Raw genomic sequence first — 25,923 nt, forward strand, 5'->3', positions numbered from 1 at the left:
CACTCGTGCCAAGGAGCATGGTCATTGGGTAATTAGGGCTTTAGAGGGTGGGACTGTGGGTGTCATCCTGGCCTCCATGGGGTTAGAAAGTGGCCGGTAAGGAAGGTGTGTCCCCCGCCCTCCCTCCCCATGGGGACTCGAGGGCTTGTTTAGCAGCTGCCTTCACCCTCAGGCTTAACAACTTGTGAGGCAAACAACCCTGGAAGGACTCAGCACCCAGCTTCTGGGCTCAGCGCCGGAGGAAAGGAGAGCAAGCTTTGCTGAGAAAGCATGAGTAGTCACTTATAAAGTGCTTTCTTTTTTCTTTCTTTTCCTCTTTCCAGTTGAGAGCAAAAGGCAAGAAGAAGAAGAAGAAGAAGAAGAAGAAGAAGAAGAAGAAGAAGAAGAAGAAAAGAAGAGGAAGAAGAAGGAGGAGGAAGAGGAGGAGGAGTAGGAGGAGGAAGGAAGGAAGGAAGGAAGGAAGGAAGGAAGGAAGGAAGGAAGGAAGGAAGGAAGGAAGGAAGGAAGGAAAAGAAAGAGAGAAGGGGGGAAAAGAAAAGAAAAAAATCAATTAGGAAATGAACTAAGTGATTTATATGACACAGTTGTCCTGCTTTTTGACTCAGTGATCCCATCTCTAGGAATATATTCTAAGAATCCAGAAGCACTAATCAGAAATGATATATGCACCTCTATTTCACAGAAGCACTATTTACAATAGCTAAGATCTGGAAACAGCCCAAGTGCTTATCAGTAGATGAGCAGATAAAAAAAAAAAACTGTGGTACATTTACACCATGAAATACTATGCAGCTGTAAAAATGAAGGAACTTTTACCCTTTGAGACAGCATGGAGGGACCTGGAGAGTATTATGCTAAGTGAAATAAGCCAGTCAGAGGAAGACAAGTATCACATGATCTCACTCATATGTGGAATCTAATGAATAAAATAAACTGATGAACAAAATACATCCATAGACAAGCAATAGACAGAGGAAGCTCAGAGGGAAGTGGAGGGTGGGTGGGTGAAGGGTGGCAGGAAGTGAGTAACCAAATAACTTATATGCATAACCCATAGACACAGACAATGGTGCAGTGAAGAACTGGGGAGAGGACAGAACAAGGTGAAGGGGATCAATGGGGAAAGAGGGGACATCTGTAATACTTTCAACAAGATATATTTTTAAAAAATAAAATAAAATAAAATAAATGACCTGTGTCAAATGCTCCTGCAACATCCTAATTTCTCCAAGGAGTCAGTCCCACTGAAGCCTGTTTTCCTTATGTATTTACCAAACTTCATTACTTAGATATGAATTAACAATTCTTGATTGTAGGTCACCAAGGACCATTTGTTGTTTTCACTTACTGGCATTTTCTGCAAATTAAAAAAAAAGTTACATTTGACATCATAAAAGCATTTTTCTCTGTCCTGATTATTTAAATTATTATCTCTTCCACCATTGAAGAGAGTTCTCAGCCTTTAGAGTAATTTTTTTCCTAATGATGAAGATAGTAGGAAAATCTTTGGAGGCTTATCGTAGCACTAAGCCCATCATAGGCAAGTCTGTCCAGTTTGTCGGAAACGGAAAACAAAGGGAACTCTGTATTCCCAGACATCCCAGTGAATGTGAAGACATACATATTTTTACGAAAATATGACTGTAGTCTTAATATTGCTATATTTAAAGAGCCAACAGAAGTTTGATTTACAAACAGAAAAGTAAGTATGATAGTTTGTCTCTTTGATTGGAATTCCCTTTTAGGATCTAGATTATAATTTCCTCTGACAAGAAAATGGATTTCTGTGATTGTTTATGTACTCTTAATGTGTTTAAGATATGTTTATGAAATTCATTTTTGAGAGTGAATTTCCCTCCTGTGAAAAAAATGTCAATGTCTGGTAGGTTTTATTCATAAAATACATAAATAAAACTGTATCTTGCTTAATTAGAGAAATGTTCTGGGTAACTTTGTATAGACTATTCAACCTCAAATTAAAAATAATGAAGTATCTTTATATAGAAATATACAAGCATGCTCTTGCATTCCTCTTCCCACCCCAAAAAGAATAACAAAACGACTGAAGTCATAGCATCTCATTACAGATTCCTGTGTTCATTTTGGACGTTTGTTTGGAAGATAGAATAAACAGAAATCAGTTAGTTACATGTTCTGGTCAGTCTGTTTATTGACTTCTATTATAAAATAAATTGCAATATCATGAAGAGAACATATTTTCATCATCGAATAATGTTCAAAACCTGAACATTTCAATTTGATATGAAATTTAGTGACTAAATTTCCTGAAAGGATTCTGACTTTTGAGTAAACCATGACCCTCAGTAAGTGATCTTTCTCTATATCAGAAGCTTTGTGAACTCGGTGGTCACTATAACATCAATAGGAACAGAACACAATAAGTTAAATAATAAAGTGGATACTTTCATATGACAAGATAAACAAGGGGATACTCTCATAAACTATATACACAAGGAGAACATATTTTATTAATTGATGTCAGAAAATGTCAATATTTGACATATTGATTGCATGGTAGGCACATGTGAGGCCCTTCTTAGTGCAGTATCACTGAAGATAATTCATTGACTGGAAGATGAGGGAGGGAAGAGAACACAGTCATCATTTGTGTGGGCAACAAGGGTAACACACATAGTCAGTAAAGGTAATGCACATATTCAAGGGGAAAATAAGACGGAGTGTGTAATGGGGAATAGGGGAAGCCACAGTGCTTAAGGTTGGTCATAAGAGTTAAGTTTTAGAGCGGTTAAAATAAGCTATAATCTATCAGAAAATTTCTCTGAATATCACACGCAGATTGGAAGAAGTCGGAAGTCCATGATGAGAAATGGTACAGTGACAACATTCATTCTGCTGGGACTGGCAGATGACCCTCAGCTACAGGTTCTGATTTTTATCTTTCTATTTCTCACCTACACGCTGAGTGTAACTGGAAACCTGACCATCATCACACTAACCTCTGTGGATTCTCACCTAAAAACACCTATGTACTTTTTCTTAAAAAATTTCTCCTTTTTGGAGATCACATTCACATCTGCCTGTATTCCCAGGTATATGTATAGTATTGCAGCAGGTGACAAGGTCATTACCTACAACGATTGTTTCGTCCAAGTGTTTTTTACTGACCTCTGTGGAGTAACAGAATTTTTCCTTCTGGCGGCCATGTCCTATGACCGCTATGTGGCCATCTGCAAGCCCCTGCATTATACGACCATCATGAGCACCAAGGTCTGCCAGACTCTTATCATTAGCTGCTGGATGTCTGGTTTATGTATCATAATCCCACCATTTAGCCTGGGTTTAACTCTAAAATTTTGTGACTCTAACATGCTTGATCATTTTTTCTGTGATGCATTTCCCTTAGTGAAAATCTCATGCTCAGACACATGGCTCATCGAACAGACAGTCATAATCTGTGCTGTCCTGACCCTGAATATCACTCTTACTTGTGTTGTTCTGTCATATGCTTCCATTATCAAGACAATTTTGAGATTCCCTTCTGTTCAGCAAAGGAAAAAGGCCTTTTCCACCTGTTCTTCCCACATGATTGTGGTTTCCATCACCTATGGCACATGCATTTTCATCTATATGAATCCTACAGCAAAGGAGCAAGTGACCATCAATAAAGTAGTTTCACTGCTCATTTCTTCTATTTCACCTATGTTAAACCCATTTATTTATACACTGAGAAACAATCAAGTTAAGAAAGCCTTCAAGGATTCCATCAAAAGAATTGTTTTGCTCTCTTCTAATAAAAGGAAATAATATTTTCAGACATCTCAGAAACAAGGATACATTGTATTTTTGAAGTTTACAATCTTGTTTGTTTTTTAACAATATATACATGAGTTACATTAATTTTCTCAACATTTCTTCAACCAAACTTCCATTGAGCCCTGTTCAAGCCATTTGGTATCTTCATTTTTTCAAACTAATATCTGACAGTTTTCTATGTCAATTTATTTAAAATTTTTTAAATAAATTAACTTCCAAATACAATTTAAATATATATAAAAGTCATTCCTTGGGAAAATATAGGGTAAAATGCTTTGTTGCTCTACTCAAAATGCACACAATAGTGATACCTAAACACATGTAAAAGAGTAATTTTGTGTATAATGTCTAAAACAGATGAAAAGTCCCAAGTTAAAATACATGTGAAAGATTTATAGCGCATCTAATATTGAGAAAACAGAGGAAAATATTACTACCATGAACACAGAAATACTGGATAAAATTTAATAAATATTCATTGGAATCAATAGCTAAAGTCATTGCAAACTCATAAATAGGAGATATCAGAATTATTCAACTCTTAGTAGAGCAATAATGTCTAAAATGACTTGTGGGTGCTCAGAAGATTATAGTCTGGGGATGGGAATAGGAGATGGCATTATGGATCACACAGGTTTAGGTTTAAAGTCTCAGGATTAGTAGAGCATTTGAAATGACATAATAACTGCCCATGCAACGACAGTTTGAATTAGAAAACCATGCTAGTATAAGTATATAAATCCTTGGTTTATCTCTTCTCATCCACCCATCCCCACATCAAGGTACGTCAGTCTGTTCCATGCCTCCATGCTTCAGGTATTATTTTGCTGGTCAGTCCATTTTGTTCATTAGATTCTATAAATAAGTGAGCTCATGTGGTATTTGTCTTTCTCAGATTGGCTTACTTTACTTTCCATAATAGTCTCCAGGTCCATCCATGCTGTTCCAAAGGGTAAGAGATCCCTCTTTTTGCAGCTGCCTAGTATTCCATTGTGTAGATGTCCCAAGATTTTTTATCCATTCATCTACTGATGGGTATTTGAGTTGTTTCCAAATCTTAGCTATTGTAAATAACACTGCTATGAACATATGGGTGCATAGATTCTTTCTGATTAGTGTTTCCGGCTTTTTAGGACATATCCCCAGAAGTGGGATGGCTGGGTCAAACGGAGGTTCCATTTTTAAATTTTGAGGAAACTCCATACTTTTTTTCATAGTGGCTACACCAATCGGCATTCCCACCAGCAGTGCACAAGGGTTTCCTTTTCTCCGCATCCTCACCAGCAATTGTTGTTGTTTTTAATAGTGATACACAGCTTAATTGTATTTCCTACAATTCATGCTGTCTTCAAAGTGATGAAATTTGGCATATCTGTTTTTTATCCAGAGGACATATTTACATATCCTGAAAACTCAAGAAACTCTAATAGAAAATTAGTGGAATTAATAAGGGAATTTGATGTTCTAACTGAAAAAATTAAAAAATATTTTAAAATCAGTGGACTATAATAACAATAAACAACAGCAAATATTATTTTAGTCACAGTCATAAAAACTTAATTACTACCCTCGCCGGTTTGGCTCAATGGATAGAACGTCAGTCTGCGGACTGAAGGGTCCCAGGTTCGATTCTGGTCAAGGGCATGGACCTTGGTTGCGGGCACATCCCCAGTAGGGGGTGTGCAAGAGGCAGCTGATTTATGTTTCTCTCTCATCAATGTTTCTAACTCTCTATCCCTCTCCCTTCCTCTCTGTAAAAAATCAATAAAATATATTTTTTTAAAAACTTAATTACTGCCCTAGTCGGTTTGGCTCAGTGGATAGAGCATCGGCCTGAGAACTGAAAGGTCCCAGGTTCAATTCTGGTCAAGGGCACATGCCCGGGATGCAGGCTCGATCCCCAGTGGGGGGTGTGCAGGAGGCAGCCCATCAATGATTCTCTCTCATCAATGATGTTTCTATCTCTCTCTCCCTCTCCCTTCCTCTCTGAAATCAATAAAAATATATCTTTAAAAAAATTAATTACCAAGAGAATAAATTTAACAAAAAGTACAGTGTACAAATAAAGTATATCTATCCAAAAAGTATGAAATGTGATTAAAACAAAAAAATAGCAATCAATGTTCTTGGTTGGAACATTTTAATATGAGCATGTTTATATGTGTATGTGTATATTATTTAGGTATGGTAGAAACATTTATTTATTTATTTATTTATTTATTATTTGTAGTCCCTAAGCACATAGAATATTAAAGCAAGGCAAATTTTAATGCAGGTTAACTGAAGCAGAAACTAGGAGATACAATCAGAAAGACAAAAGGGAAAAAAATCAAGCATTATTCATTGAAAACAACCAAAGTGTCCTTCAATAGATGATCGGGAAAAGATGTTGTCATACATATATACAATGGAATACTACTCAGCCACAAGAAAGATTAAATACTGCCATTAGCAATAACATGAATGGACCTTGAGAATATTATGCTAAGAAAAAATAAGTCAATCAGAAAAAGCTAAGAACCACATGATTTCCCTCATATGTGGGATATAAAACAGAAACTCATAGACACAGACAACAGTTTGGTGGTTACCAGAGGGGAGGGGACTGGGGAAGTAGTAAAGGGTAAGAGGGCCAAGTATATGGTGATGTAACATGATTTGACTTTGGGTGGTGAACACACAATGCAATATATAGATGATGTATCATAGAAATGTACACTTGAAACCTATATAACCTTATTAACCAATGTCACCCAAATACATGTGAGTTAAGTGAGGCTCCAGATATGTAAATGAAGCCATCCTATGCCATCAATCACCAATTAAAGCAGCCAGCACCAAAAGAACTGCCCAGCCAATCACAAAATTGGGTTGCTTTAAGCCACTAAAGTTTGGGGAGTGGTTTCTTACGCAGCAAATCCTAACAGATACAAGTGATAAATGGAAAATTATCTCAATGGATCTCTTGATGTTCTTCATGTAACTTAGCTATTTTAAATATATTGTGTCTTTTACCTCCCTGTTTTCTAGTAATCTTGGATGATTTTTTTGAATGACATTATCTGCAATTTGAATAGTACCTTCATCTTCTCTCTGCAGTTGACCTTTGAACACTAAGTGATGTACTTCTAGAACAGGGAGTGTATTTCGATATCCTTTGTATTAAATTCCCAGTACCTGGCCCAGGGTCTTGAATAAATGAGTGACTAGCAAATCTGTATTAACTATGGCACCAATCATGTGGTTTTGTAATTTTTTTCTTAGCAATAGTCAAGAGCTCAGGTTTCTATAGAAGCAGAGAAATTAGATAGCTGGATAGACTGAATGGTCTTAGTAAAAAAAAATAAAAATGGAAATTAAGTATTAAATAAATAAATAAATAAATAAGCCCTAGCCAGTTTGGCTCAGTTGATAGATCATCAGCCTGTGGACCGTAGGGTCTTGGGTTTGATTTCAGTCAAGGGCACGTAATTTGGTTGCAGGCTCCTCCCTGCCCAGGCCCTCATTGGGGCATGTGTAAGAGGCAACCAATCGATGTATTTCTCTCACAGCACTGTTTCTCTGTCTTTCCCTCTCTCTTCCACTCTCTCTAAAAATCAATGGAAAAATATCCTTGGGTGAGAATTTTAAAAATAATAATGAAGGAAGGAAGGAAGGAAGGAAGGAAGGAAGGAAGGAAGGAAGGAAGGAAGGAAGGAAGGGAGAGAGGGAGGAAAGAAACATTGGTGGTACAATCCCACTTATATACATTTTTTTCTTTTCAAATAGATTTCCATCTACACAATGATAGAATATCAAACCTCTGTTACCAAGGAAAACAGATACGTTATAATTTATTTTGTTAACACTAATTCAATATAAATAAATTAGAAATGCAAAAACTAAAAGCCCTTTGAACATGTAAATGTTACACAGGATACAATGGAATATTATTCAGCCATACAGAGAAAAAATATGCCATTTGCCACAACATGGATGGATCTTGAGAATATCATGCTAAGAAAAATATGTCAGACAGAGCAAGTTAAGAATCATATGATTTCATTCATAATCAGGATATAAAACAGGAAGAAAATCTGATTTTGGGTGGTGGGCACACAATGCAATATACAGATGATGTATCATAGAATTGTACACTTGTAATCTTATGAACCAATGTCATCCCAATAAATTTTTAAAAAATGATGCCAGGCTCAAAAACATACATATGGTATAATTCAACTATATAAAACTCTAAAAACCCAATACACTTTGTATTACTGAACCTATAATTACAGAAAGTAGATGGCTAATTGCCTGGTGCTGAAGATAAGGTAAATGATAAGAAAGGACATAAAAAATTGGTGGGGAAAGATTGAATTATTTGTCTTTATTGAGATTCTGGTTTTGGAGACATATACAATTGTCAAAATTCATCAAACTGTACAATTAAAATGAGTACATTTTATTCTATGTAAATTATACCTCAAAATAAAATCTAAACCCAAACTTAATCTTGATCAGTTCTTGATTAAAATGAGGTAATATTCCTCATATTCTATAAAGGAAAAAATGCTAATCCTATCTAATAAAAGAGTAATATGCAAATTGGCCGTCACTCCAACACACAAGATGGCCGCTCCCATGTGGACACAAGGTAGTCAGCAGGGGAGGGCAGTTGGGGAAGATCAGGCCAGCAGAAGGAGGGCAGTTGGGAGAGACCAGGCCAGCAGGGGGAGGGCATTTGAGTGCGACCAGGACAGCAGGGGAGGGCAGTTGGGGGGGGGGCACCAGGCCATCAGAGGAAGGGCAGTTGTGGGGGGACCAGGCCAGCAGGGGAGGGCAGTTGGAGGGGATCAGGCCAGCAGGGGAGGGCAGCAAGAGAGGACCAGGCCAGCAGGGGAGGGCAGTTGGGGGCAATCGGGCCAGCAGGGGAGCAGTTAGGTGTTGATCAGGCTGGCAGGGGAGTAGTTATGGGCTGATCAGGCTGGCAGGCAGAAGCAGTTAGGGGCAATCAGGCAGGCAGGCAGGCGAGCGGTTGGGAGCCAGCAGTCCTGAATTGTGAGAGGGATGTCTGACTCCCCATTTGGGCCCGATCCCACAACGGGCAGTCGGACATCCCTAAACGGGCAGTTGGACATCCCTTGAGGGGTCCCAGATTGGAAAGGATGCAGGCTGGGCTGAGGGACATACCCTCCCCCACCCCCGTGCACGAATTTCGTGCACCGGGCCTCTAGTTAATAATATAAATGTATATCCAAAAGTACTCTGATATTCTTAATTTGAAAGAATATCTTGATTACTTTATTAGTCATCCAACTCATTGAAGAAATTTTGCTGCTAATGATTATTCTGACAATATTCCAAAAAAATATGAATTATACAAGTATCCTTCTTGTAGATCTTTTTATAATTGTGAAAAGTAGAAAAGAAGGGACTAAAGTGGTGGATAACTCTATAACTACATTTTTTAAAATTCTGAAACATTGTAAAGAGCACATATTCAAAGTTTGACTTAAACTCTGATGCTACACTTAATAGAGTACACTGAAATTAAATGGAATTAAAATGATACATGGCAATAATTATTAAGTTAAAAATAGATTCATATATATCTAAGTATAATGCAATTTATAATGTATCAAAGAATTATACACTCAAAATCTACATAATCTTATTAATATCACCCCAATCAATTTAATTAAAACTAAACAAATAAAATAGCATGTGGCAAACTATATATCTCAATTGTATATGTTTTTAATTAATGTTCACACATTTGCAAATATGATATGTCATATATATGGACATATTTGCAGGAGGAAATTTATGGAAGGATATGCTCCAAAATATTAGCATTTGTTATCTTTTTTTTTTAGTTATTTTCCATGTACTTATGCCTAGCATTTTTCTATTTTTCCTTATTTCATCACATGTCTTAGGAATATACTCATTTCATAAATATTAGTAAAGGAAAAAATGAATATCTATGATCTTTTAATTACCATACATGACAAAGATTAATTTTAAAAAACAGAACTAATTTTTTATTAGATTCGTATTGTTTTCCTACCAGTCTCATTTAAATGATTCTGTTGCTTTCACCTGTCTCTGAAGACTGTGTTGTTTGATTTTTCTTTTCCCCAAAGTTTATTACACAAATGATTCATTAGTGATTTTTGAACTTGGTCACCAAGGGCCCTTTTGTTAAACAACTTTGTTGCAGATTTGGCAAATAAACAAATATTAAGCTTGAAATTGGAAAAACCTCTCTCCAAGAGAAGATAGTTCAGATCATCAGCTCTCCAAAACGACTGGAGCTTTCTCTGTACTGGCATTTCTTTTTGCTGACCAAGACTAAAAGAAAATATTTTCAGGGCTTATGGCAGCACATCTGTCTTGAAGAAATGTTTGCAACTGATTGAAGATGGGAACGCAAGTCATTCCAGACTTCTGTAACTGTGGGCCTGGATTCAGTCAGTAGTGAGCTGAAACTCTCATGCAAGTTTTCAACATTACATTCATTTTCAAATTTCTATCTGTAAGAATAATAGTGGTAGTTAAACATCTCATCAAAAGAGGCTCTGACTAACTGTCAGAATTATAAATATGCTATTTTCTATCTTTTCAGTTATATCCTCTCTGGTTGGGATTGGGTCATATTTATCTCTAAGAAATGGATTTTCTCTTCTGTATAAAACTGAAAGATGTGTTTTAATATGGCTATTAATGAAATGTTGTTTTTAGAAAGCATATTCTTGGATAATTTATATTTATTGGTGTGACCAGTTTTTAACTTTATTTTTATTGTTGACGCTATTACAGATGTCCTCATTTTCTCTCCTTTGCCCATCTCCTCCCAGGGCCTGCCCCCCCTTCCCTCTGGCCATCACCACATTGTAGTCTGTGCCTATAGGCCTTTAACTAATCCCTTAACCTTCTTTCATCCAGTCCCCCCTTCCCCCCTTCCCTCCAAAAGCTCAGTCTGTTCCATGGATCCATGCCTCTGTTTCTATCTTGTCCGTCAGTTTATTTTGTTCATCAGATTCCGTCAATGGTGTGACCATTTTTATGCCACAACAAGTAGAACATCATCTAAAGGTAATATAACTTGAGGGACATGAAGAAGCAATACTCCCCCAACAGGAAAAAAAAATCGATTGACAAATTGGCTCACGTTGCATCATCTCGTTAGAAATAAAAAATCTTAAGTTCTTTAACTATAATAGAAACAATAATCAGGCAATAATAATCTAAATAAAACATTACTCAACACCTGCATTACAATATCAGAGTTCTCATGGGGGGAAAAACAGTTTTAGTGACTAGAAGAAAAAGTGATATTATAACTATTCAAAGTCCGTTGGGCTGCATTAGTTGCCTCAGAGAAGCAAAGGGAGGGAGGATCCTTCAGTGCCTCTCAGGATGATCTGTTGTAAATTTCAGGTGTGGAGCGACATCCCATGGGAGCATCCTAGGGCTGAGGCAAACCATGAGCAGATCCATGCCCCTTCTCTGTGATAGTGACTTCCATTCCTGAGACTTAACTCCAGAGCTTACACACACGGTCAAAGTTGACATTTTCCCTGCTCCCATATGGAGGGAATATCATAAAGTAATATAGCAAAACTTTTCACATAATCAACCAATTAGTGGCTCCAGCACAAATTGTAGGCAGTTTTTTCTTTTGACTCAATTTTTTAAATATTTTAGACGCTGATACAGTATTTAGTTTGTGCTAGGTGAGAACAAAAAACTGTAGACAACATACAGCCACAAATTTAGAATGTCAAAGTCCTCAACTTCCGGTTTTAACACACTACTGAGAGATGCATCAGGAAAGCAAAAGCAGTGTCAATGAATATACAGCTATTCCTCTGATTGGCAGAAAAGGCAAGGAGGAGACGACAATTATCGCTTTTTTCAGGAATAAAGGTAATGGATTTGATCTGAGTAGTGGTTTTTCATAAGAATTACTACACTAGCCAGGAAAAAAAAACTTCAAAAAAAAGTCTAAATGTTAGACTCAAATTATAGCAAATTAAATAAGTAAATTCACCTCAAATATGAATAATATAGCTTCAGGTGGAAAATTTTACTTAAATTTTTGCCAGTAATTATTTTAGGCATTGAATATATATGGAACTGTGTTACTTATATGTTCTGTTCTAGTTAAAAAGCACCAGTTAAATCTCAAAGCAATGTACATCGCAGAGTAGTACTAAAATTGGAGTAAGAATTGATTGCTCTGGAAGACACCCAACTTCTATTTCAGAGTTTCATTAAACTCCAGAAAGAAACAAAAAAGCAATGACCAAGCATTTGCAACTCAAGTGGAACTGGGGTTTGGGAACAGAGATAAGTGAAGAAAAAATTACTCCAGATAGGCAAACCATGTAAAGTGATTACTTTGATGCACAGCCAAATTTACTAGATTAATTATAAGAAACTCCAGGAAAGAAACAGGAGGGAACTGTGGACGTTCTTATGTTTGAGGTATATTTGGCTACATTCCTGACATTCTGAAGAGCAATTATTTTTGGCGATCAAGCAATTAGGCATTCAAGAGACTAACCACTAACTGTACTTGTTAAATTAAAGGAACTAAAAGAAGAAACTGAAAATATGAACATAATAGAGGCAAGAAAGAAGAAAGATCCAGAAATTAGAAATTTAAAAGTAGGAGGAAAAGGTGCATGTTAAGATCAATTATAGCCAAAGAACATATAGGCTTAACCCATGGACACAGACAACAGTGTGGTTATGGCCTGAGGGAGGGGTGTGGGGGTTGGGTGAAGGTGGGTAAAGGTGTGGGGGGGAGGGAATGGGAGACATCTGCAATAGTGTCAACAATAAATAAATGAAAATTCATCATTCTCAACCTGAAGGGGGGAAAAAGATAAGTTATGAGAGGATGTTATGAATAGTGTGGTCAAAAGTACTCATTCCACCTAGAAGCGTATAACTATTTTATACAAAAAAATAGGTATTTGATAAACTTTAGCAAAAATCATATTAGAATGGTGGCAGCAAAAGTGTGATTACAATACGGTGAAAAATGAATGGTTGGTGAGTAACAAAAGGAAAATAACTGAGAACCAGGACGTGGAAATAGTGAGGATATATTTATTAGTTATTATGAACTAAGCACTTTTCTAAATTTCAGATACACATAAATTTAATTTCTTAAAACAGCCTTTAAAGTGGGGAATGTGACTAGTATTTATACCTGATTTTTTTTGTACTTAGTAACATTGGTACCAAGATGTTGGAATGTATACATCTTAGCTAAACAGATTAAAAAAAAAAAACAGTGGTGATGATGTCATGTAATCCTGTGAATGTCACACCCAACATATCTTAACATTCTAAACAACATATTTCTCACCAGAATACCATGTTCTGCGCATAGACAATGACTATAAATCTTAAAAAGAAAGTCTAAGAGAAAGGGAGAGACAAGAATAAATGAATGATGAAAACGTTGTTTAGAGATTAAAACATGAGTTTTAAAAAATTACAATAATGCTAAACAAAATCTTAAGCAATGGGTTGGAAAGCCTGTATAGTAAGCCCCAAACTATTTGTATTATATTTGCACTTATCAATATTCAACTACAATGAAAAACATTGAAGTGTAAGATTTGGCTTTAGGATTAAACTGTAGTTAGCAGTAAAATATAACTATGTGAGTAATTCCAAACCAGTGTGCAGATAAAAATAAACCATAAATTAGGAATAAAAAGTGGAAACGGACTCATAATTCATGATTTTTTGGAATGTGGTATACATAAAGTAATCTGATTTTTAAAAATATTCCTCAAAATTATCAAAATATACACTGTGGAACCTAATAATAATAAAGATAATAATATTTATAACCAAAAGATTTTAAATTTCATGTCATATGGTTTTGAATCGGTTGTTGAGCAACTAATTCTTGCTATGTGATGTCAACATCACTCTCCTCATACCAAGTATCTCTGAATTATAAATGCAGATTGAATAGAAATCAGGACTCAATGATGAGAAACCACACAGTAACAACTTTTGTCCTGCTGGGACTGACTGACAACCCACACCTGAAGACTGTGATCTTCATCTTTCTATTTCTCACCTACATGCTGAGTGTGACTGGGAACCTGACAATCATCTCCCTAACCTTCATAGATTCTCACCTTAAAACTGCGATGTACTTTTTTCTACAAAATTTTTCCTTCTTGGAAATCTCGTTTACATCTGCTTGTATTCCCAAATATTTGTACAACTTATCAGCAGGTGACAAGACAATCACGTATGACAGTTGTGTCATTCAAATATTTTTTACAGACCTCTTTGGTGCTACAGAATTTTTTCTTCTTGCCACCATGTCCTATGACCGATATGTAGCCATCTGCAAACCCCTGCATTATGTGACCATCATGAACAATAGAGTCTGTAGAAGACTCATCCTTTGGTGCTGGGCAGCCGGCTTGTTGATCATGATCCCACCACTTAGCCTGGGCCTAAATCTGGAATTCTGTGACTCTAATGTTATTGATCATTTTGTCTGTGACGTATTCCCCCTCCTAAAGATCTCATGCTCAGAAACATGGCTCATCGAGCAGGTGATCATAGTGTGTGCTGTGTTGACCTTTATTGTGACCCTGGTATGTATAATTCTATCCTATATGTGCATCATCAAGACTATTTTACAATTCCCTTCTGCCCAGCAAAGAAAAAAGGCATTTTCTACCTGTTCTTCCCACATGATTGTCATTTCCATTACCTATGGAAGCTGTATTTTCATCTATGTTAAACCTTCATCAAAGGAATCAGTGGCAATTAATAAGGGTGTGGCAGTTCTCACGGCTTCCATCGCTCCTATGCTGAACCCCTTCATTTACACCTTGAGAAACAAGCAAGTAAAACAAGCTGTCAGTGACTTCATCAAAAGAATTACATTGTTCTTTAAAAAATAAAGGCACTTGCTAATGTGGAAGAATCAAGTTTTTATAGCTGTATCTTTACACTTTTAATCCTTTCCTTCCTCACAAGGAAGCTTTATTGGATTACATTTCTCAATAAGAAAACATAATGCATTTCCAAGAAACAAAAGAATAACTTCACATGTAACCAAGTCTTAATAAGACAACAAACAATACAAAGCAAACAGAAACAAGGAATTCACCTTAATATTTTGGATTTAGTCATTGTGCCAGTGTGTATTCCAACTTCAACCTTTGAGTGCATTTTTTATTCCAGGCACCATTCTAAGTTACTCTATTTCTTACTTTAAACAATAACCAGAGAATGGTTTGGGGAAAATGGGTTCAATATTAAAGATGAGATATTTAAATCTTGAGTATTAATGCTGTTAAAGATTTCAGCTTTATTTCATGATGATAAGATTGCAGCAGCTAACACAGAAAATCACTACAGACCTATTACTTTTTATTATGTGTAATAATTAACTTAAAATTTATTTTATCTTCACTTCAAAGATAGGTAAATCAAAGCTCAGCAAAGTTATTGCTAGTAAGAGGTAATATCATGGAGCAAATTCATTTGTACATAACTCTACTGTTTGTTATAGTGTGATGCACGTTTTAACGTTAGAATATCCTCAAAGGACACCTTAAAAAATTACCTATGCCAAATAAGTGTATTAATTTATGAAATGGGAAAATTTTTTCTATAATTTTAAGAGAAAGTAATTATTTAAATACAGCAGGCCATTTTAATATAAGCATTCAAAATGTATAAGAATTGAAAATATTTATATTTGAAAATAATTTATATTAATACTAAAGGCCTGGTGCACAAATTTGTGCATGGGTGGAGTCCAGCAGGTCCATCCCAATCAGGGGGTGAGGGGTGGTTGGGGGCGGGGCCAGTTGGGGTGAGGGGCCACAGGTAGTTGGCCAGCAAACCCCACCCCCTGGTTGAACTCCCAGTAGAACTCCTGGACGAACTCCCGATTGAGGGGACAATTTGCATATTAGCCTTTTATTATATAGGATAATATTTACAAAAAGAAACATACTTTAATATAGAACAATGAGGAGCAGAAAGATTTCAACAAAGACTTAAAGTCAAAAGCGTATGTACACTCTCTCTAAGAAGGTAGTTAGAAGTGAAATTGCCTCTAAATTTGTATATAAAACTGAATTCATGAATGCAATAATTGTGAATGTCCCCATGAAGGCCAGTGAAATCAGGGCAATGAGCTTAAAAATGGCACTAGTCATGACCAATTACTTGTAACAGATGCAGAAATTCATATTAAATATCCGGCCACCTTTAGCCACAGTCCTTCCTTCAATCAACTCTTATTTACCTGCTCTATCCTAATAGAGCATCAGGGTCATTCAATGAATTAGTTTCCTTTGGTCAATATGATGTAGGTTCTGAGGGAGGTCTTTGGCACATTCTAACTCTTTCTACCAAATTATATAAGCTTTCATTCGGTCAAGACCATTAATTTTGATTTTCACATGTCTGGGTTTTATTATAAATGATTTCTCCAGCTTTTCACATAATTCTTTGCAGGAATTTCTGCATTATAACCTTTGTGATTGCAATCCATCCCACAATTGCACTATCTGTTCTATTTTAGTAGGATTAATTATTTAGAAATTAAATTATCAGATGATTGAATTTACATTAATCACTCTCACTTGAGCAATGAAATACCTGAAAGCTTCCCAAATGTACAATGAATAGAAGAAGCAATACTAACACACTATGAACAAAGGAGGAAGCAACACCATGGCATAGGGAACTCAGCCACTCAAAAAAGGGGAGGTGGAGGATAAAGGCCTTTTTCTAAGGATAAGCTTGGTATCAGGTCAATGCCATGTCCTATTCTTCTCCCTCCCAAATGAAGTTCATTAAATCTACCTGATAAGACACTGAATAAGTCCTGACATGATTTCTCAAAACTCATGTTTATTTGAAACAACTACTATAATGTGTATATCATTATATTGAATAAATTACCTTTTTTTGTAACTCTAGGAAATATATTGGCCAATTGAGAAGTTTCATTTAGTCTCTATTGAAAATAAAAATTTGATCAGACAAAATATTTAGAGATAGGATACAAACTATTCTATACTCTGTGAATTGTTCCCTCCTGCTCAACCAGAACCAGGACTAGAACCACCTCTACCTACCACTACCAGTAGCTGTACAACTTGACTCTGTCTCTCAAATAATTCTACTCACAGGCAGTATGCTGAATAACCACAACCCCAAAGATGTCCTAATTCCTGAACCTGTGAATATTATCTCACATGGCAAAGGGGACTTTATAGATGTCATAAAGTTATGTATCTTAAAATGAGGGGGAAAATTAGATTATCCTGGATTATCCAAGAGTGTCCAATGAAATCTCAAGGAAGTGACAATGAAAACAAAAGGTTGGAATAATACAAGTAAGGGGCTAGGAGCCAAAGAATGCATGCAGCCTCTAGAAGCTGAAAAAAGCAAAACACACACACACACACACACACACACACACACACACACACACACACACACACACACCAGTTTTTCTCCTAAAGCCTCCAGGAAAAATGCGCCCTGTGCATAACTTGGTTTTAGACTTCTGACTTCCAGAACTATAAGAGAACTCATTTGTGTTGTTTTAAGCCACTAAGTTTGTGGTAATTTGTTTCAGCAATAGAAAATCTATAAAATATCAAGAAATAAATAGAAGTATTTATTCCAAACAGTTATGTAAACACATCCAGATTGACTTCAGCTAGATTCGTTTAATTAAATGTACAAGGTTGACATTAATAAAATTATACAGGTTTCAGTATACAATTCTGATACACCATCTGTATATTGCATTGTGTGCTCACCACCCAAATTCAAATCTTCTTCCATCACCATGTAATCGACCACTTAGCCCCTATTAGAATTGTATACTTGGAACCTACATAAGAGAACACATTTGTGTTGTTTTAAGCCATTAAATTTGTGGTAATTTGTTTCACCAATAGGAAACCACAATATTGTTGTCTTTGTCTATGAGTTTTTGTTTGTCTTGTTTGTTCATTTGTTGCTTTCATTTTTATATCCCACATATGAGTGAGATCATATGGTACTTGATTTTGTCTGACTTGATTTTGTTTAGCATGATATTCTCAAGGTCCATCCATGTGGTTGCAAATGGCAATAGTGCCTCATATTTTCTTATAGCTGAACAGTATTCTATTGTATATATGTACCACATCTTCTTTATCCAATCATCTATCCAAGGAAACTTTGGTAGTTCCCATGTCTGGGCCACTGTGAATAATGCTGCAATGAACATAGAGATGCATATATCTTTGCAAGTAAATGCTTTCAAATCTTTCTGGTAGATGCCCAGAAGAGAGGTTGCTAAATCATATGGTAACTCTATTCTTAATCATTTTTAATATATTTTTATTGATTTCTGAGAGGAAGATATAGGGAGAGAGAGATAGAAACATCAATGATGAGAGAATCATTGATTGGCTGCCTCCTGCATGCCCCCTATCCAGGTATGTACCTTGACTGGGAATCAAACCGTGGCTTCCTGGTTCATAAATTGACACTCAACCACTGAGTCACACTGACCTGGCTATTCTAAATTTTTTGAGGAATTACCAAACTGTTTTCTTTTCAATTAAATTGATTCAGGAGACAATGGTTAACAGCATTACAGAAGTTTCAAGTGTACAATTCTATAATACATCATCTGTATATTGCATTGTATGCCTACCCCTGAAGTCTGGTTTTCTTCTGTCACCATATATTTGACTCCATTTACCCACTTTTTCCTCCTCCCACCACCTTTCCCCTCTGGTAACCACCATACTGTTGTCTATGTTTATGAGTTTGGAGGAACCACTAAACTGTTTTCCATAGTAGCTGTACCAATTTACATTCCCAACAGCAGTGAGTGAGGGTTCCTTTATGTCCAAAACTTCTCCAAAACTTGTTATTGTTTGTCTTGTTGATAATAGCTATTCTAAGAGATATGAGGTGCTATTTCATTGTAGTTTTGATTTGCACTTCCCAATTAGCTAGTGAAGTTAAGCATCTTTTCATATATCTGTTAGACATTTGTATGTCTTCTTGGGTGAAGTGTCTGTTCAGGACCTCTACCCATTTTTTAATTGGATTGTGTTATTAAAAAATCATCAGATTTGTAAGGAACCACCAAACACTTCAAATAGTCAAAGAAACCCTAAGAAAAAAAAAGAACAGAGCTGGAAGTATCACACTACCTCACTTCAAATTATACTGCAAAGCAACAATAATCAAAACAGCATAGTTTGGCAGAACAACAGACACACAGATCAACGGAACAGAATTGAGAGCCCAGAAATAAACCCACATGTACATGGGCATATAATTTTCAGCAAAGGAGCAAAAAACATACAATGGAAGAAAGAAAGCTTCTTTCATAATTGGTGCTGGGAAATTTAGAAAACCACATGCAAAAGAATGAAACCAGAAAACTGTTTGTTCCCTTGTATAAAAATTAACTCCAAATGGATCAAAGACCTAAATATAAGACCTGAAACAATCAATAACTTAGATAGGAGAAAACATAGGTACTAAAATTATGGACCTTAGTCTTAGGATTTCATGGATTTGACCCCAAAGGCAAGGGAAGTAAAGGAAAAAATAAATGAATGGGACTATATCCAATTAAAAAGCTTATGCACAGCAAAAGACACCACCAACAAAACAAACAGACAACTGACCAAATGGGAGAAGGTATTTGCAAGCTACAGCTCTGACAAGAGATTAATATCAAAAATGTATGAATTTTTAATAGTAAAATATTGTTTGCAACCTCAAGAGCTTCCACTATGAAATCTGAAACAGACCCCATACATGGAGGGAAAAGAGAAACCTAAGACCACTTCAGATTAGTAAGTAGCAGGTTATGAGCAACAGAATATACATACAAGGCTTGTCTTGGGGGGCCACAAGAGGAGATATACACACCTGCCCACTAAAACCTTAAAAGTTTATATAGAGGTCTTAACTGGGTTCAGTCACATGTGCCATCCAGATGGTCTCAACAACACATTGCTCTCTCAAATCTGTGTCCTTGAAATGATGGTCAGGATGCTCATTCCAAGGACAGGGGAGCAGGTGAGGAGCCTCCAATTGCCCGGGGACCAGCTCACCATCAATTGACAGTCCCATCCTCTCAATGACCTTCTCCAAAAAAACTGGACATAAATAAGACTTTGTTTTAGTCATTAGTTAATCCATGGTAACACATTTCAAGAGCATTTCTTTTTTATTTTAAATTATTCTTTTCAGTTTTACTGAGGTATAATTGAAAAACAAAATTATGAAATATTTAAAGTGTACATCATAATGATTTGCTATATGTGTACATTGTGAAAGGACGCTTTCCATCTTCTTAATTAATGCATCCATTACTATATAGAGAATGTTACTGTCTACTGTCTTAGCAAATTTTAATTTTACAATAAAGTGTTATCAACTATAGTCACCACGTTATAATTAGATTATTTTATCTTACAGCTGAAGGATTGTACTATTTTACCAACCCCTCCCTATTTCTTCCAATCCCTTGTTCCTGGAAACTAATTTTTTCTACTACCTGTTTTTTACTTTTACTTTTTATTTATATTCTACATAACATAAATAGGGAGCAGGCAGACAGCTGTGGGGAGGAAAGAGGCAGAGAAGATTAGAAAAAAGTGTGGTGATTGTCAGGGGATGTGGAGCTAAAAGAGGGTACAGTGGAATTATTGGTGATGGAAATATTAAATTAATTAAATTAAAAGCTTGATATTATAAAAATAAAAGTAATATGCGGTATTTATCTTTCTGTGTCTTACTTATCTTACTTAGCATAATGCCCACAAGTTCCATCTTTGTTGTCACAAACGGCAGGATTTCATTCTTTCTGAGGGCTGAATATTCACATGTTGCATTTTGTGCCTGTGTCAATCCAGTTTTCCCAACACCATTTATTGAAGAGACTGTCTATCCTTATTGTATATTTTGGCTCCTTTGTCATAAATTAATGCACCATAGGAATATGGAAAATTTTAAATAACATGGGTATATAGTATATTGAATTTTAAATCAGATGGAACTTCAAGATATTGAACATAAATACAGTGACATGTCTAGAAGTTTAAGAATATTGACGTATATATCCAGTTATACAAATTATGTTGTTATTTTTAAATAGTATCTATAGATATATTGATATATCTGAAAAGAAATGTCTGAATGTTTGATACTATAATTAAGCACTGTGGGTTATATTTTACATATATTTCCTTTTTCTTATCTTAGTAAAATTTCCCAAGTGCAATGTTATTCATATAACAAACCAGTAAATGATAAGTGTGATGTCTTTATGATACTTCCATACAGTATGTCTCAACTTATGTTAGGTAATAGCAAAAAGGAGCTGAAGTTGCATTTTATAACCAGAGTCTTCGGTTGTCCTACTGGCCTTTATTTGCTGCTGCATCCTCCACTCTCCAAGGACACTGTTGCTGAAGAAGCCATAGTTAATATACTATTTTACCCTTATTTTATTCCTCAGAGGATTCATTGGTGGCTTTGTTCCAGGGTCACCAGGGAGTCTTTGTTTATTCATTTAGTTGAATTTATGAAATAAAGACAATGCCAAACTAGATATAGTAAATGTGTGCTCACAGCCCTGAGCCCATAATAACCCATAATAACAACTTCCCTAAAACTGGAGAAGATTTCTGACATTAAACAATCCTCATTTCTGATTGTTATTATTATTTGATATTTTTTATATTTTTAGGAGGTTTAAAATAATACAAGAAGGATATCCATGTAACTGGTTAAAGATGGATTCTTCCGAGAGGTCTACGCGTCTTAGAACTTCTGTGACTGTATCAGTGGATTTGTAAGCAAAAGTGATCAGAAGTTCATATGAAAATTTTCATCCCAGCTACCATTTTCAATTTATGAGTTTTAAGATTTCATGTGCTTCAACAACCAATAGAAACTATGATTGACAATCATAATAGTAAGTGAGATAAAATTTATCATTATAATTATATTTAGTTTTGTGTGTTTTTTATCATGAGTTTCATCATGCTTGGGAAAACATAATTTACCTTTTGTTTTAAAATTGGAAACGTAAATGATAATTTCTATATTGGTGAAGCATACATGTTTTTATTGTTTTAGAATGCAGTTTCTTTGCCATTTACTTGGAGATTTTTAATGCACAAAAAATATATAAAAGGATTAAAGTTTGATATCTATCCAGAAATATATTATCTATATCATCAACCTCACAGAGGTTATACTGAGTGGCCAGATTATTATGAACAGCCAGATTATTATGACCACCTCATCAGTATTTCATTGACACTTCCAAAAATACTGAATATTGAAAACTTCCTAAGCAAATACTCTCGAGGTTTTATTATTATTATTATTATTTGCATAACTAGTTCACTTCATTGTACTGATGGGGTGGTCATAATAACCTGGCCACTCAGTGTATATTCATCTGTTTGTATAGGCATAATTCTTTGACTCCCAAAAGAATGACAGGGCTGAAAGATTACTCAGCAAGATGATGCCTGAGAGATTGGAAAGAGGGTTGAAGAAAGATAGTAGATGGCCAGCAGAAATCTTTCTCCTATCTCAATTTGATCTAATACAGTCATTGAATGTATCTCCAGTTCCCTTAGTGTGTTCCGTCAGGAAAACCACTAGCCTGGTTTAGTTCTTCTTCCTTATGTTGGTTCTGTATCCCTGAGGCCTTAACTATATTCTCTACTAGATCATCAGAACTGACACTGTCTCACATCGGTAGAGCAACACATTAGTATTCACAATAAAGTGAGTCTACAGACAAATAAATTAGGGTCTCCAGGGAAACTTTTCATAATTCACTGTTATAGCGAAATTCTAACCTGGAGACTTATTTTAAAATAAAAATATTTGAGTCCTACTAATGTAATTGTCATTGCCTTAAAACAATCTGTGAAAAAGTTATTAACACAAACTCAGAATCAAAACAGACCATGTCCTCTGGATTTATTGTCTTCCACATAGGTGCTCTCAATGCAAAAATTGCATCAACAGAATTTTGCTGGTAGAGCAGAGAACAGTTTCCCTTCATCCGCTGAAGGTGATAAACAAAAGCAGGAAAGTTGATCCTCTTCTAAAGCAAAAGAAAACATTCAGCAACAGATTCTCACATAGAAAAAAAATTTGAAATCCAATAATTATTTAATCAAAATTCCACATGTTTAAGATTTAAAAAGTGAACATTCTGGTTACATAGCTAGCCAGCCTCAAGTTCCTTAGCCATTTCAGGACAAAATGAGCTAACCTGATTTGAGTGACATTGGTTAATAAAATTACATAGGTTTTGAGTGTACAATTCTATAATACATCATCTGTATATTGCATTATGTGCCTCAAAGTCAATATCAAAGTACTTTGAATTATAAGTCCAAACGAAAGAAAAACAGCTTCATAGGTGTCTGGGAAACATACATAGATAAATTCATTTGGAAACATTTATTGGACAGTTGATAACATATCTGGGGCTACATTATTTGTATGTGAAAAAGACACACATTTAATATCCCCACAAGTAAGTATTCCTTCTTATGTGTTAAAATAGTAGCAAGCATTGTTTTCCATGGGAACCCAGTGACAAGGATTACAGCTAAGAGCTATCAGACCTGCAGGAAACTTTCCAGAGGATTTAAGAGGAAGTTGAAAACCGATGGAAGAATAGAAGTTATTCAGGTGAGTTTAAAACAGAACATATGTTCTGTGAGAAACATTACTAAAATACTTGTCACATAAAATGGGCTTGATAAATAATAGTCTATTATTTTTTGAAAGGAAATGTTAAGAGGAAGAGGAGGAAGAGGGATAGAGAAGATCATCGGTTTTATTTGTGACAATGGATTTGAAGTCCATATGTATGTTCAAATAGATATGTCAAGTTGCATCTGAAAATCAGGAAGGACTATTACAAAATAAAGATACTGATTTAGTAATAATCACATGAAACACAATATTTCAAAACATAGGAATTGATGAAAATACAGAAAAATATCAGTATGGTAAGAAGTGAAAAGATATGAAGAAAACACTAACAGACAGATAAAAGGGTCAGAGAAATACACCATCTTTAATAATATCTTTGAAGTTTATCAGAGTACTTCATAAAAGTATAAATGCATACTGTGCATAAGTATAAATATATTGTGCATTAAGATCGTTTGTATCCTGCACCACTGTGAATTATAAGGGATTACTTAGGGACAGATAAACTATAGAAGGAAGCAGTCAGGAGAAGAGCTGAAAAAAATGTGTGTATGTGTAGTCATGATAGAGTTTAGAGGTGTTCAGGAGAGAAACACACAAGTATGCAATAAACAAAAATAGAAGACAAATTTCTTTAATCATAGAAATGGAACAGAGACTTCAAGTGACTACAAAAACTGCATAGAGAACCAAGGTTATCTGACATATATTAATATTTTTTAAAACAAAGTGTCAAAAACAGCCTAAGTGCCCATCAGGAGATGAATGGATTAGAAAACTGTGGTACATCTACACGATGGAATACTATGCTGCTGTAAAAAAGAAGGAACTCTTACCATTTGCAACAGCATGGATGGAACTGGAGAGCATTATGCTAAGTGAAATAAGCCAGTCAATGAAAGAAAAATACCACATGATCTCACTCATTTATGAATAATTAAGACCAATATAAACTGATGAACAAAAATAGATACAGAGGCAGAGCAACATCGAACAGACTGTCAAACTACAGCGGGAAGGCCGGGAAGGGTTGAGGGGGTGGGTAAGAGATCAACCGAAGGACTTGTATGCATGCATATAAGCCTAACCAATGGACACAAGACACTGGGGAGTATGGGAGGCTAGGGGAAGGTCAAGGGGAGAAAAAAAAAAGAAGACATATATAATACTCTTTGTAATACTTTAAGCAATAAAACAATTTTAAAAAAAGTGTCAAGACATTTTGCTCCTATTTAAGGACAGACCCATAGGCATGAAAAGTAGCCCTTTATGAAGCAGCATTTAAACTGTACATATTTTTAAATAATGAACTTTTAAAACCTGAATATGATAGGTTTCATACTTTTTAAATAACCTATAATAAGATGTCTCAATGTTACATGCAGATATAACTGAAGTCAAGAATCAGCAATGGGAAACTGTACTGTAACAACATTCATTCTGCTGGGCCTGACAAGTGACCTTCAGCTGCAGGTTCTGATTTTTGTCTTTTTCTTTCTCACCTACATGCTGAGCATAACTGGGAACCTGATTATCATCTCCCTCATCTTACTGGATTCGCATCTTAAAACAGCCATGTACTATTTCCTACAAAATTTCTCCTTCTTGGAGATCTCGTTCACATCCGCTTGCATTCCCAGATACTTGTATAGCATAGCCACAGGTGACAGGCTCATTACCTACAATGCCTGTGCCGGCCAAGTGTTTTTTACCGACCTCTTCGGTGTAACTGAATTTTTCCTCCTGGCGGCCATGTCCTATGACCGCTACGTGGCCATCTGCAAGCCCCTGCATTATGTGACCATCATGAGCAGCACAGTCTGCAGAAGACTTGTCTTCTGTTGTTGGGTGGCTGGTCTATTCATTATAATCCCCCCACTGAGTCTAGGCCTAAATCTGGAATTCTGTGATTCTAATGTCATTGATCATTTTATCTGTGATGCAGCTCCCCTCCTGAAAATTTCCTGTTCAAATACTTGGTTCATGGAACAGACTGTCATGATTTGTGCTGTGCTGACCCTTCTTATGACACTCATGTGTGTAATACTGTCCTACATTTATATCATCAAGACAATTTTGAGATTCCCTTCTGTTCAGCAAAGGAAAAAGGCCTTTTCCACCTGTTCTTCCCACATGATTGTGGTCTCCATCAGCTATGGCAGCTGCATCTTCATCTATATCAAACCTTCAGCAAAGGAGTCAGTGGCTATTAACAAGGGTGTGACAGTACTCACTACCTCCATTGCTCCACTGCTCAACCCTTTCATTTACACCTTGAGAAACAAGCAAGTAAAACAAGCCTTCAATAACTCAGTCAAAAGAATTGTGATATTTTCTAAGAAATAA

At 35.8% G+C, this 25,923-nt stretch overlaps 3 protein-coding genes across 3 annotated transcripts; all 3 read left to right on the plus strand.

Annotated features, from left to right (window-relative positions):
• The first annotated feature begins 2,838 nt into the window (after positions 1 to 2,838).
• LOC102437540 (olfactory receptor 6C2-like) lies at positions 2,839 to 3,786 on the plus strand. The gene has a single exon (XM_006101328.2). The coding sequence runs from the start codon at positions 2,839 to 2,841 to the stop codon at positions 3,784 to 3,786; it is 948 nt and encodes a 315-aa protein (XP_006101390.1).
• Positions 3,787 to 13,799: 10,013 nt separating this feature from the next.
• Positions 13,800 to 14,735, plus strand: LOC102428525 (olfactory receptor 6C2-like). The gene has a single exon (XM_006101303.1). The coding sequence runs from the start codon at positions 13,800 to 13,802 to the stop codon at positions 14,733 to 14,735; it is 936 nt and encodes a 311-aa protein (XP_006101365.1).
• A 10,252-nt stretch (positions 14,736 to 24,987) lies between these two features.
• On the plus strand, positions 24,988 to 25,923 carry LOC102428829 (olfactory receptor 6C2-like). Its single transcript, XM_006101304.1, has one exon. It carries the CDS (start codon positions 24,988 to 24,990, stop codon positions 25,921 to 25,923), a length of 936 nt encoding a protein of 311 aa, XP_006101366.1.

The sequence above is a fragment of the Myotis lucifugus genome, unplaced genomic scaffold (assembly GCF_000147115.1).
Source record: "Myotis lucifugus unplaced genomic scaffold, Myoluc2.0 scaffold_350, whole genome shotgun sequence".
NCBI lineage: Eukaryota > Metazoa > Chordata > Mammalia > Chiroptera > Vespertilionidae > Myotis > Myotis lucifugus.